This window comes from Rattus norvegicus, chromosome 8, assembly GCF_021556685.1.
Source record: "Rattus norvegicus strain SHRSP/BbbUtx chromosome 8, alternate assembly SHRSP_T2T, whole genome shotgun sequence".
Lineage (NCBI taxonomy): Eukaryota > Metazoa > Chordata > Mammalia > Rodentia > Muridae > Rattus > Rattus norvegicus.
This window is the reverse complement of record NC_141541.1, coordinates 114,090,001-114,104,537: the sequence shown is the minus strand read 5'-3', so window position 1 is coordinate 114,104,537 and position 14,537 is coordinate 114,090,001. Positions and strand designations below refer to the sequence as shown.

General features: G+C 44.1%; 1 protein-coding gene across 3 annotated transcripts in view; it reads left to right on the top strand.

Moving 5' to 3' along the window:
- Positions 1-14,537, top strand: part of Col6a6 (collagen type VI alpha 6 chain) — a 155,397-nt gene that overhangs the window by 118,926 nt on the left and 21,934 nt on the right. For 2 of the 3 annotated variants that reach the window (XM_087564209.1, XM_087564208.1), the window contains exons 27-32: positions 411-446; positions 1,333-1,395; positions 8,019-8,081; positions 9,378-9,413; positions 9,528-9,564; positions 12,172-12,183. In XM_087564209.1, coding sequence (XP_087420335.1) covers positions 411-446; positions 1,333-1,395; positions 8,019-8,081; positions 9,378-9,413; positions 9,528-9,564; positions 12,172-12,183 — 247 coding nt within the window. Of the gene's footprint in view, positions 1-410; positions 447-1,332; positions 1,396-8,018; positions 8,082-9,377; positions 9,414-9,527; positions 9,569-12,171; positions 12,184-14,537 lie in introns of all 3 variants that reach the window. The other variant, XR_015628038.1, reaches the window with a different exon arrangement.

The following is a 14,537-nucleotide window of genomic DNA, read 5'->3' as shown; positions in this document are numbered from 1 at the left end:
AGGTAAACAAAGAACCTTAAGAGGAAAGGTCAAGCCTGGATTCTGTTTCAACTTTTAAAATTTCTCCATTGAAACCCATCTGAGAAAGGTCACTTGTCACTCAGAGACACAGCTAAGTGGCCCTCTTCTGTTACGTGCACTCAGATAAAACACAGGCCATTTATAATTACCCCACCCCTTTCTCCTTCGGTACTTTCTAGCTCTCCTCTTAGATTGCAATCGTGTATGTGTAGCCTATGAGTAGCTGAATTTAGAAACTGGAATTTGTTGGTCTGAGAGTGTTGCTTCATTTCCAGTGGGTTCACACCTTCCTTGATGCACAGTGTTAAAATTAATGGTAGAATTAAAGTCAATGTAAATTTCCTTGGGCCAGGTGTGTATGTATTGATTCCCTCTGTTGTTGATGGCAGGGGCAAGAAGGATTCCCCGGAGAGAGTGGACCAAAGGTATGTGCACTTCACAGCCTTGAAAGAGTCAAGATGCTCCAGATCCAGGGGATGTATCTTAGGGCACTTAATGAGAAACAAATATTCTACCTCCGAGTAGGTAGCATAGGGGAGAAACAGATTGCCCCTACCAAGTTTTAATATGATCTGTTTGTTTAGGAGTAAGAACTTTCAAAATATTTCAAGCCTTTTTTAATAGGTAAAGGGAATAAGATAATCCTTTAAAAATTTTTTGCTTTTTATCATAGCTTAAGCAGTAGCTCTCAACCTTCCTAATGCTGTGACCCTTTAATACAGTTCCACAACGATATAATTATTTTATTTTCATGGCTACTTCATAACTGTAATTTTTCTATTATTATGAATCAAAATGTAAATATCTGGATTTTCTGGTGGTCTTACTTAACCCTGTGATAGGTTTGTTTGACCCTCCCCAAGTGGTTTGTGACCCACAGGTTGAGAACTATTGACTTAAAGAAAAGAAAAATGTAGGGAAAACAAACCCAGATGGTGAGATTTAGCCTAGCTTGATCTCCCCCCACCCCCAGGATATTTAGAAAAACCACCTGTCAGGTCACAAGTCAATGATGCTAATCTCTATCTCAATGCCTTCTGTTTCTCTGGAAAGTTTTACTGAACTCAGTGTTAGGCCTTGACATAAGGTCAGAAGACCAAACAAAAGGAGTCCTTGGTTCTTGATGAAGCCTGAGTTCTGGTCAAGAAGGGAGTGGCGAGAGCTACTGGGGAGAGAGCAACACAGACTTTGTTTTAATTTAAAAGACAAAATGTATAAGACTTTGCATTGGAATCAATTTATAAACATAGATATGCCTCTCTGACATATGTATTTGATTTCAATAGTTTTAATTTTAATATATTCATTTAGGGTGATATTGGGGACCCTGGCGATCCAGGAGAGGCTGGTCCCAAGGGAGCCAGAGGCAAAACGGTAAGCTATCCAGAATAACTTTGGTTCATATGTGTGTGTATATATGTCTGTGTGGGAGAGGAGGGAAAGAGACGAGTTGATTGATTATGTTCATGTGTATGATGAGTGTGTGTGTGCACACATGCCTATTGCATGGTCATGTATGTGTATATACAAACAGGGGTCAGATGCCAATGTTAAGTGGCTTTCTCAATCAATTGACATTTTTTGTTAATATTTAATAATAAAAAAACCATTGTAAGTATCTGTTTGCCCACATATTTCAAAGTTTACTTGTGAACGCCTGCTGCCCACAGAAATCAGAAGAGGGCATCAGATCTGCAGCTGGAGTTACAAGTGGGTCATGGTCATGAGTGGCCAAGTGGCTGTCCAGGGACCAAATCCAGGTCCCAAGCAAGAGCAGCAAGTGCTCTTCACTGCTGAGCCATCTCTCTGCCACTGCCATCTTCGTGTCTAATTCAGGCTCTCTCACTGAACCTGATACCTACAAATTCAGCTAGACTTGCTGGCCAGCAAGCCCCTGGAATCCTCCTGCCTCTGCCTCCCTTGTTCTGGGGCCACCATATGCAGCTTTTATATGGGTGTTGGAATTTAAGTCAGTCACTCACCTTGTACAAGGAACATATCCTTACCAGCCATCTCCTCAGCCGCTTTAGCAGATCCTCTTCTGGGTTACTGGTCATTAGAGTTGTTACCAATTCTTAAAAAACAGACAAAGAAAATGTTTTGGTTAAAGGTCTGTTTGTGGGATGAAAAATGGATCTAGCACTCTCATCTCCCAAGGCCACCAAGAAGGCAAAGAACTGTTTTAGTGAACACATTTTCCCATTCTCTTGCCAGTGTACCATTTTTAACCCTTGGAAGTAAGAGTTTTTTAATCCAAAGAAGGTTTCTGTACTGACACAGTATGACCAGTTTATCCAGTCTTCCTAAAGACAGTGAAAACCGATACCCAATGACATCTTGTTATGATTCTCAACGTTTTTGCTGAGCTACTTTTAATAAGGTGCTTATTTAAAGGTCCTAACATCACCTACTAGGTTTCTCCTGAGCTTTGAGATGTCCGAATGTGAAACTGAATGTGTCTTTATTAGTTTGTGGGAGAATCAAGTATCACCTAATGCTTTATGTCACTTAAACACAACTTTTCAGGATGTCGCAGCTCACCTTGGGTTACGGATGGTTAAAAATGTGACAGGCCTGTTCCTCGTACAAGTGTTAGAAAGACATGTAAGAATCTCGAGTTTAAGGCTAGCCTGAGCTACATGGTGAGCCCATGTCTACAGAGAACTGAAGGGTAGAAAAAACAGGATAGAATGTTTGCAGTTGTTGATCCACTTTAGATTGTGTGTAAAGGAGATTTTATTGTAATGGGACACCCTTAAAGACAACTGTCTCTCAAAAGTCTGCCTCTTTCCCTTCTGAATAACCCTGACTGGGAAAACTGGTCTACCATCCTGTTCATGAACAAGATCTCGGGGAAAAAAAAAAAACCCTATAGAAAAATATGCACTTGAGACAGCTTTCTGGTTTGTCTTTGTTGTGTTTATAACAAGATAAAGGGAGGGGGGATGTGTTCTATGGAGGTCTGGGGGAAGGGGGTGCCTCAGCAGGCCCATGCTGAGACACCCCCCCTCCCAGGGACCAGCCACACAACAGTATAATATAGAATGGAGTTTATTCAGGGCATGGGGAGGGGAGTTAAGAGGTTAGTAGGGCAGAGTAAGACAAAGAGAAATAGAGTAGAAGAGGAAAGGAGTAGAGGAGTAGAGAGAGGCCCGCCATGAACACATGGAAAGAAGGAGGGAGGGAATGGGAAGAGAGGGGACAAATGGGGAAGGAGGGTAAGAGCAAGAGAGGGCAAGAGAGTGAGGAGGGGGCAAGCAGCCCCTTTTATAGTGTCAGGCATACCTGGCAGTTGCCCGGTAACAGTGGGGGCGGAGCTTAGACAGAATGCGAACAGTCTTCATAGTGAATTTTACTGTGATCTAGTTCTTCTCTACAAGCTGAAACAGAAACTTTATGTGTAGGGCTCATGTTTGGAGGTCATAAGGCTTCACCACAAGGAGCGTCCCCTTCATCCTGCTGCTCCCAAGGGAGCTGCTTCCAGCTGTAACGCTTGTGTTTTCAGATGGCAATCCCTTTATCATTTTGCCCTCAGCAATGACAAAGATGAATATAATTAGGAAAATAATTGGGAAAGGCTTTCAAGCTAGTCCAGATGTCATCTGCATTGAGACATCTCTGGATCGTTTCCCCTTGGCTTGTTAGTGGAGTGGTTTAACTTGCACACCAACAGCATGCTAACAAGTTCAGCCATTCGCTGGGCCCTCCCTACGATGCTCCATTCATCAGTCTTTAGTGCACTTAACTGATGGGAAACATACAGGCTTGGTGTCTTGGCCTCTGGAGATGCGTTTTTGTTCCTTCTTTGTTCTCTGTGTTGGACTGTTGTAACTTTCTGGTTTCTCCCCCTCTAACTGCTCCATCCCACTCCTTGACATGAGTAATATTTGGATTTGAAATTGAAGTTTAAACAGTGAAAATGTCCAGGTTTTCCCCTGGAAGAGCAGCTGTTTTCTCTGGAAAGATTCAGCCTTAAATTATGAATGTCTTTTCAAGTCTCTTCGGAATTATTCAAGTCTTAGCTTGAGTTCACTGAGTTATAGATTTTTAAATCTATAAACCTGTTTTATCTGTGTGCATATGTATATTTATATGTATATTTTTAAAAAGGACCAAAAGAACCCAAAATCTTTGAACAGGTTTCATGCAGGGACGTGGGACTATTGCCATCTGGAGCTGGGAGCCTTCATGGGGAGGCTGCCCGTGGGTGGTGTAGTGTTTAACTACATGCTCGGAGCCTGGCATTGGATTCCAGTACTACCCAACCTCCTTCCCTAGTTAGAGCCACCCGCTATGTTTCCACACGCTGTCATGTAGGGCGGCAAGCCCTCTCACCACAGGCACTGCTGTTGAGTCAGGCAGCATCTTATATTTCTTTACTTTAAATGGCTTTTATCTGTCACCTTAAAAAATAAATTTAAAAAGGCAACCCCAGGCTGTAGCCACGGTTCACTGGTAGAGCATCTGTCTGACGTGTCCACACCCCTCAGCACAAAACAGAAAATGATGATTGATCCACGGCTCTCCATCTTCCTCCTGCTTGCTTCCTTGCCTTTGAAAGCTTCGTTCATCCCAGGAGATGGTCTTGGAATTGAAAGTCTGTTTGCAATCCCTGAAGACGTTTGCATATGCAATAGGCACAACCTGAGCGGCTCTATCTGGTTTCCCTGTGGCCTCCTGTTCATACCGATACTGTTCTGCAGGGACCCTGCCTCTCCCTGGCTGTAAAGTCTCTACTCCACCCGTGCCAGGTCTCTCTGTCTCCCTCCCACTCCCACGCCCACCTGGATTTCCCATCATGGAGATCTCTGCCAGGAACCTTGTATTCATTACTTTTCTTATCACTGTGGTAAAGTATTTCACACAAACACACTAAAGGGAAAGAAAGGTTCATTTGGCTTCCAGAATCAGAGAGGTCAGTCCATGGTCATTTGGTTCATGTTTTGGGGCTTGTGGGCAGAACATAGTCATGGTGGGGAACAGACTGGGGGTGGTGTAAGTTTTAAGGCATATCTTTGGGTGACTTACTCCTTCAGCTAAACTCCACTTCCTAAAGCTTCTAAAACATCCTAGATAGGGCCAGCCTCTGGACACCAAGAATTCAGCACATCAGCGGGTGTGAGGGGAGTTTCGTATGTAAACCCTAACAAGCCGATAAGAGGAAACAGGCGCCGGGAAGGTTTGACGATACAGTGAACATCTGAAATGACTTCTATTGCCTCCAGATGTGTCAATAGTGTGGTGAGTGTACAGCTCTGGGTTGGAATTTCTTCCTTGGACTATTTTAAGTGATTATGTTTTCCATTATTTCTGGCAGCTTTTGTTGCTTTGGGAAGTCCAAGGCTATTCCGATTCCTATAAACCAGTGTTTTCTCTCTGGAACCCCATTGGATCACCTCTTAGGTCTGCCATGGGCTTTGTTACTGGGCCTATGGTCCATCCCCCCGACCCCACACACACACTTTCCTGAGAATTAGCAGGTCCCTTGACCCTGAAAATGTGTGCCATTTAGTTCTAGGAAATGCTTATTATTTTGTTGACTTTTGACCTTCCCCTGCCATGCCCTCTACTCTGTATATGTGAAATATCTATCATTCCGTATAATAGAATTCCTTAGTTTATTCTGTATTGTATTTATTTATTTTATAAGTATAACCTCTCTCATGTGCTCCTTTCTGGGAAGGTATCTTGATTTTATTTTTAATTTATGTCCCATACTTTGCCTTTGAAGAGCTGGTTGCCAGACACCTGACTGTTCTTTTCCCATAGTATACCGCTCTCGTTTCATGGCTGAAGCATCTCATCCCTCTGAGGACATAAGTGAATATTTTCAGGTCCTCCGTCCAACACAGTCCGTTTCCTCCAGGTTTTCCTCCTGTCTTGATGTTCATCTCTCATGTGTCTCAAGGATGAGTGGTGCATTCACATTGAGAATGGAGTACAGAAGGTCTGATTAGAAACCCGGAAGTCAGGATGGATTCGCCTCAGGGAGATCGATCTGCTGGACCTACGTTTAGCAGCCCACACACTCTCAGTACTCCTTCTTCTACTCAGATTTCCCTCTGAAAATACCTTCTACCCCTTTCTAGCGTACAGATCCTGATGCCAGTTTAGAAGGCACAGGCAACGAGAGCGGAAGGCTCAGACTCGATGTGCGTCTTTGCGTTTGGCCTCCCGGTTCAGTGTGGGAACGTCCGTCTCCAGCCCTGAGGAGAGTCCTACCCTGATTTACCTTTGTTTTTTGCTAGTGGGGAAAAGGGCATCCGACTACCTGGATTAGTAGTCCCCACTAATGCTGCTTATTTAGCTCTCTCCACTTCACCTCTGCTTCTGGGGGCATCTGGCCCTGATAGAGCCTGAGCCCTCTGGGAATGCGTGATGCCCAACATGGTGGTCCTTTGATTTCCCTCAGGCTGGCTCAGGACTCAGACTCCTCAGCTCTGCCAGATCATCTCACAGAAGACGACACCTAGACAGCTGCCTTCCAGGCCCCAAACACCGAGGCTTCCTCTTTCCTTTCCTTGCACTGTTGATTTTTACTTTAAAATCTTGTCTTTCTTTCTTTCTTTCACTTGAAGGTAAACATGTCTCTTAAATAAAGTGAGGTCATTCCACTGTATTTTTCAGTATTGTCAGTGTCCTTTGGGCACTGGAAAAGGACATCAGTGATTCTTAACTTCTCCATAGGTGGTACTTTTCAAATTAACTTTTAGATAACTTCACTTATTACCGTAAAGGTTATAAATACTGTAGCATTAAAATGTGTCTATCTATCTGTCTGTCTGTCTGTGAGTATGTGTGTATGAACGCAGGTGCCTACAGAGGCCAGGAAAGGGAGCCAAATCCCCTGGAGCTGGAGTTACAGGCATGAACCTCTTGACATGGGTATGAGGGACCGAACTTGGGTCCTGTGGGAAAGTAAGAGGTGATTTTAACCACTGGAACATCTCTATAGCCCTCTCCTCCCATGGCATTTTGAGTGAAGAAAACAACATTGTTTCTTAAACAACAAGCTCACAAGCAACCCTATATCCTAGCTTTTACTGAGAAAAACTGTACAGTTAAATGTGCATAGAAAAACTTCTTACACACAGCAGACAGACAACTGTTGTTTTGTTACTATTGCCATTATGCCCTTTTATTACAGAGATTTCCAGCCAACCATTGACTTTTTTCATTGTTGCAAATTGTGTGGGTTTGGTTTGGTTTTGTTCATGGATTTTGTGACACAGCATATGATCACAATTTTGTGTGAGTGTTTTTCAATTTAGTTACCTTCATGTTCTTAGGAAGACCACCTTACCTTAATCCAACAAAATTCAAAATTCTAGTCTTAGTAATCTTCACTAATAATCAGAATTGTATATACATGTGTATATATATATATGTATGTACATATATATATGTGTATATATAGTCTATGTACATATATATATGCATATATTTATGTCATAATAGCATTGTTAGCAACATCAAACTTGCCAACAGCAAGGAACCAATTGAATATACATCACGGTGTATCCACATAGCCATGAAATACCATGAAAAGTGACTTTGCGTGTAAGAATATTTAGTTCAGAAGTATATAAATTAAAAGGTAGCAGGGATACAGGCATGGTTGTACATACCTGTCATCCCAGAATTTGGGAAGCAGAGGCAGGAGGATCATGAATTGGAGGCCAGTCAGAGTCATACTGGAAGACCTTCTATAAAAGAAACAAAACCAAAACAGAGGAATCAGCAAAAAGTACGGTACATATCAGTTTTTTAAAAAGATGTCTTAATACCAAAAGAACAAGAAAAGGGGGGGGGGTGAAGTAGTATTTTAAGAACAATTTGATTGTTGTCCCTTCATATATTTTAGAAATCTATCCATTGTCTAAAATGAATTTTTTTACTTTGATACTTTTGAAATAATGTCAATATTTTAAATTTGAATTTAAACCACTCACACATATATAAAATATGACTTTAAGGTGACTTAATTCTGCTTTGAGGTATCTGCTGGGATTCCAGGAGAGCCAGGATCCCCCGGGGAGCCAGGACCCCCTGGAAGGAAGGTAAGTGGAAATATTTCCTGTGAGATCTTTACACTTCAGAGCTCAGGGCACGGGCCTGCCACTTTGCTGGTGCACACACCTTCTGCCTCTGCTGCCTGGCCACATATTTCACTATTCTTTGAGCTCTAGAAAATGGAGCCGATTAGATATATCACAAGGGAAGGAAGAAATGGAGTGTGGAAGGGAAAAATCAGGCCAAAATGAGGTTCTCTTCCAAAATATTTTCTTTTATATTGATTTATTTGGGAAATGGCACATTGTGTAGGGGTCAGAGAATGAGTTCAGGAGTCAGTTCTCTCCTCCCACCATGTGTGTCCTGGTGACTGAACTCAGGTCACCAGGCTTGCTGACGACGCCCTTACCTACCACGCAGCCTCGGCAGCCTGAGATTTCGCACTCTTCAGAAGTGAGTTTGGTTATCTACCCAGTCATTGCCTCTATCCTACATTAGCAAGTGTTCAGTGAAAGAAGTGTGCATGCATGTGTGCACACGTGTATATGTGTATGTGCACATGTATGTGTGTACATGTATATGTGCAATGTGTGAGTGTGCATGCACGCATGGACGTGTGTGAAGGGATGAGCAGTGTGTGTGGTTGAAGTTGTATTCCTGTGGAACATAATCTGGAGACTGCGTGGGGCACCACTGCATATTTCTTTCAGTGTTTCTGTTTGAGAGAAGCCAAGACTCTTCCTGTTCTAGTATGGGGCTGTGAAAAAAAAAAAAAAAGCCAAGTCAGCTTTGTTCTTTCCACTCTATGACCCCTCCTGAACGCCCCCAGACATACACATGTTTATATTCACTCATTTGGAGAATGACGCTGAGTGAGACGTTGAGGCTGAGCTGACCCCTTCGTCCATCAGCCGAGGATAGGAATGGTCTAGGTTCAGTTTTGGCTGCTGGATCACAGTGGAGATGTAATATCAGGTGGGAGCTTCCTAGACTTGGTCACAGGAGAGGCAGCTGGGAACAGATGGCTCAACCTTTGCTCGTTGCAAGCTGAACGCCTGCTCCAGGGCTCTGTGGGCCTCCATCAGGTGGGCAGCTCCATGAGGTTCTGGGCATCTCGGCCGGGATTGGAGGAAAGCGGCCTTGAAGGTTTATGCGCATGTGTGTACCACCTCAATGCCATCTTTCACGAGGCAGTGCATGGCCTACCTGGATTCTTCGCTCCCTTTAACTTCAGAGGAGTAAACCCTTTTCAAAGGGTTCCCAGGGCAGTGTTGGTATGCATCCTGGCTACTGAGGTGTAAGTCTACAGCCATAAAACAGATTTTGCTTATTTCCTTTCCTAGGGCATGAAAGGAGCCCGAGGACTGGCTTCATTTTCCGTATGTATCTCCTGTTGCATCAGGGCACGCTGAGCATGCCGTTAAACTTTATTTATACACTTCATGACCCAGAGATGTTGGTTAATCCTCCGTGTTTTATTTTTTGAACTGCAGACATGTGACCTCATTCAGTATGTGAGGGAACACAGTCGTAAGTACCCTGCTGAAAACGACCCCCCTACCCCACCCCCAATCTGTCAGAAGGAAGTTAGCAAAATGCGCCCTCAGGACAGATGCGATTGGCCAACCAGGCTCTTCAGATTAGAGACGGCATGGGTGAAGTTTGAGTCCACAGGGAGGTACCTAGTATATCAACTCCCCTCTCTGTGCCAGAATGTGTGTGTTTGAACCTCTTCCCAGTGTGGTGCGGTCTTATACACTGTGGGCTTTAAACCTGGGGCAGATCAGTGGAGTTTGAGACGGTTGTTAGTGTCAGACGGTTTTTGACAGGACTGAGGTCGGCAGTGGAAAGCGGCAGCTTTGTTAATGTGGCCCGGTGGGTGGAAGCCCTGACTCTTCTTTATGCTTTACTACTCTTTCCCTGGAATGATTGACTGGAAATTTTAGAGTAACACTTAACTCCACCAATAATTTTCTCTTCTCTCAAAAAATGTAAAAATCGAAAAGGTATTCAGATTTGGCAAAAGCGCTTCTGAATTTGAGACCCTCAGGACAGGGCGTAACCCTTAGTGTCGTAAATACCAACCGGTGTTAGAAGTCTGTATACTCACCTGCACTGTGTGGAACATTGGTTTGAATATGTATAATACTTCCTAAGTAAATGTAGCGACTGAAAGGAAGAGTTCGAAGTTTCTTCAAGGCATTTTTGGGAGAAAACTCAGATAAAGCAGAGCCCATTTCTTATAGAGGGCAATACTTCTAGAGACACAGAACTTAAAAAGCACAAACAAAACCCCCAAGCCCTATCTGTTTTGTTTATGCAGATGTGTGTAAGCAACTTAGTGTACTGGGGCACATGCACATGGAAGTCAGAAGAGGGCATCAGATCCCTTAGGCTGGAGTTACAGAGGATTGCAAGCTACTGTGTAGCTGGAAATTAAACCTAGGTCCTCTCCAAGAGCAGCTAGTGCTCTTGACCACTGAGCTATCTCTGCAGGCCCAGAGACACAGAATTTTAATGGCTCTAGAAGCCATTGAGTTGCTCAGGACTCTGATTTTCCCATAGCAGAAAGACAACACAGGTGGGAATCCAGCCTGTACCTTGAACCTGTGGAGAAGGGCCATCCTGAGATTGAATTAGCATACTAGGTTTCTACCTGACATGTAAGCCAAGTGACAAGCAATGAGGAGCCCTTCAAAATGTGAGGGTCCTACCCAGCACATCTGTCCCAAAGTACACAAAATTGTTTCAGAAGTATGAATTAGAACACAAAAGGAGTTAATAACTTCTGTGTATTTTATAAAAGCACACAACCATGTGAATGCGGTCAGGGCTTCCTCAGACCTGGCCTTGCAGGGGAAGGAACATCTGCAAATTAGTAGCCAGAAGCAACACTGCCCAATGGGACAGTCTACCATGGTAGAGGTGTCCCCTTGCACCCTTCAGCAGTCTAGCTGCCCAGCACGTGTGGCTTTGAACACAAAGGTAAAGAGAATCTCACTGAGAAGCTACATTTTTTTATCCAATTATTTGAAGTGTGAACCACTACCCCTGGCCTGTGGCTATGCAGTGTGGCCCAGCCAGTGTTTATTTCTTCCGGAGTACATCTCTCACTTCTAATTATATGATATACAAATATGTCCAGACACAGGGGGACCCCTCCCAGACGCCCAAACATTTTGATTGCCGACATAATGTCACATGTGGAAAAGGTCACATCTGCCCTCAACGTGACAAGTTGCAGCCAAAACATTGGGCACACGAAACACAGTGTATAAACTCACCTTCAGTGTATAGACTCCCGTCTATCCCCAGGAGATCTCGTTACATATATATGTAAATATCCCAAGCTGAAAAAATCTGAAATCAGGACTACTAGCAGTCCCAGCCTTTCAGATAAGAGAAACTCAACCCATGCAGACACCATATGTACATATAGACACACTTACATAGACATACACACACATATATGCATATATCCATCTGCACATATGTGTACATACTTGAGCTTAGGATGTAGGTCCCTGGTGGGCTCAGTCCCCAGTCCTGCAGAAAACAAGAGTAAAGGTAAGATCCAGGCCTTTGGGGTTGAGGCTGTAACACAGTGGTACAGTCCTTAGCTAATCAGGAGAAAGTGACACAGGCCTTGACTTGGTCCCCTCCTCCTCTATGCCTCCTCACAAAAAAAAAAAAAATCAAACAACCAAACACACATGTATGATGTATGTGTGCATGCATGTATGTATATGTGCATGTATGCACACATGTATGCACATACAGTTGGCATCTATAGATATAGGAGAAATGATAAAGAGAGGTCAGGACCATCTAACTTCCCAAATTGAGCTCAGCTCCTGCTACATCATGGTCCTTTTCAGACAGAGGAGAGGGTCTCCACATCCCACAGCTGGCCACAGGGTGCCAATGTATGGCTACATGTTGTCCCTCTTCCCCCGTTCCTGTACCCCAGATGGAACCCTGCTGTTCCATGATTCGGGTCACAGTCTATGTTCTCCGGACTGTCTGTTGCCTTGAGTGTTGGGTGGACGTGGCCCCACCGCTCCAGTTTTACCAAACAGTTTAGAACCCTGGCATCCTACCAAGTAATAACCCCCTCTCCTTTGTTCTTCCTCGCAGCTGTCAGACACGGTGAGTGATCTTCATCTACCTCACGCTTTACTCACGAAGACAAGATCGAGCCTGGTGATGAGAGAAACTGGACCTGGCCTTCCTTTGCTCACACTCAGAGCACTCTCGTGGGCTCTAAGGACTCAGCAGCTGTAGCTGAGTTTCACCCCCATTTCCCAATCCAACCAGAAGCCCGTTTGTTATGAAGCATAGGCTGATGACATGTATCATCATTCACCCACCCGACTTTTTAAAATATCCTTCCTCCCTCCTCCCGTTTTCTCTCTCATCTCTCCTTGGTCCTCTCCCAATCTCTCTTCCCACTCCACTTCTCCCTTTCTCTCCCGCCGCATCTCTGTCATGTCTCCTCCATGGTTCAGTGATGAGGATGCAGAGGGCAGAATGAGAATCAGGATCAGATAAAGTGAGAGAGATGTGCGGTGGAGATGATGCTGGGACCTAGGTAGCTCGTGCTTAATGGTAATCGCCAGCCTGCCTCAGTGACTTTTAATCTCGTTCTTTATGTGTTTTACCAATGCTTAATACTTGGCACATTTGTAACAGCCTAATATAGATATCTGGATACACACACACACACACACACACACACACACACACCCTTATTATATGAATTTCCCAGCCTTTGCCCTCTACTAACTCAGTCCTTTAGTAAGGATTTATCGAAAGCCTCCTGTGATCTTGTCTCTTGTTTTAAGCTGGGGACAGGGTTGACAGCAGACAAGATCCATCATACATTTCCACTCTTGTGGAGACTCCAGATAAACAAAGAGACGAATTCAGAATCTGAGATAGAGCCCAGGCAGCCTAGCAATGGAGTAATGTCAGGAGAGGGGTGGAGACTTTTTGGACCAGGGCTCCTCCCTGAAGCAGCGAACTCAGAGTCAGGACTAAAGGAGCCTCAGTTTTCTAAGTGTAAGGCAAGAAATCCAAATACCAGAGCTGTGAGCAGAGGAGTGGACATAGGCATTTCCCTAGAAAGCAACAGAGCCCAGTGTCCCCGCGATGCAGTGGTAGGAGAGATTAGCATGTTAAAAACAAATGAGGTAGAGCTAGAAGCTGCATCAGGCTGGGTAGGTGGACTCCATCCATAATGCCACACGGAAAGAAAGATCACTTGTTCTCCCTCACAGCCTGTCATACGTGTATAAGCGAAGGTAAGTGTGGGTGCAGCACACCATGTCGAGGGGCGAACAGGAAAGGGTAAATATCAGTGGTGAGGAAGGATGAGGTGCAGGTGAAGAGCCCAAGCCATGAAAGAGGAAGTAAAGCTGATTGCTTATCTAGGCTTCACCGTGTTGTAGACTCCTTAGGTTTTCTTGTGGGTAAGCAGATAAAAATGTACTCATCAGAGAGACTGTGAAATCCACTGTGGAGTGGCTGTTCTAGCTGTGTAAAAAGTTCACCCAGAAGTGTCAACTTTGGATCTGTTTAATCCCATAGTCGTTTATTTCAAGTAACTTTCGAATCACATCTCAATTACTGATAAGCCAGAGAATGAGTCCGATAGGGTGCGGGTAGGTAGATGGAGACGCCACCTGCCTGCTCTTAGGCAGAAGCCGTCAGCGCGAACTCTGCACTCTGCGGAGCCCTTGGGCTCCTGGAAACAGCATGCTGGGTTTGAGGCTTTGTTTCAAATTAGCCCTGAAGTGTTTTTTTTTCTTTGAAAACTAAAACTTTTTCTGTGTTTTCAGGCTGCACTGTTAACCCCTTCTTCCCTGTATCCCTAAATTATACCAGCGTCATTACTGGTTTTGTACCGTATACCATCAAACACAAAGCTAGAAGCATCAAGTCCACACTTAGTTAGGATTCACCTTTTAATTGTAAAATCAACATTCCCTTCATTTTTGAAAAAAATCTGCTCATCCCACTGATTAGACTCAGGGGCTAACAAATTATGTTCCCATCTCTGCTGAGATGAACGGATTTGGCATTAGCATGCACTATAACTGGCCATGGAGTTATTCCTTTTGTCTGTGGAACTCTAGTTCAGGATGACCTAGAACTTCTGGCCCTCCTGGCTCTACCATTCAAGTGTGTGGGTATAGGCATATGCTACTATATCTGTTTTCTGTGGTGCCGGGGATCAAACCCAGGGCTTTGCACAGGCCAGACGAGCAACACACTGACTATGCTATATCCCTAGTCTCTTAGCCTCCATTTTTTTTAATTATAAAAGAAGTCCTGACAGCCTTTAAAGTCCTTTCCCCCTTGTTTTTATCCTCATTAAATGAAAAGAATTTATGTTTCAACATGATTCAAGTACAGATGCAAACGACCATGCCTCTGAGCCAGCTTCTGCGGGGTTAAGGACACTTCCAAACAGGTTCTACCATTTAGAAGGGATTGGGTAA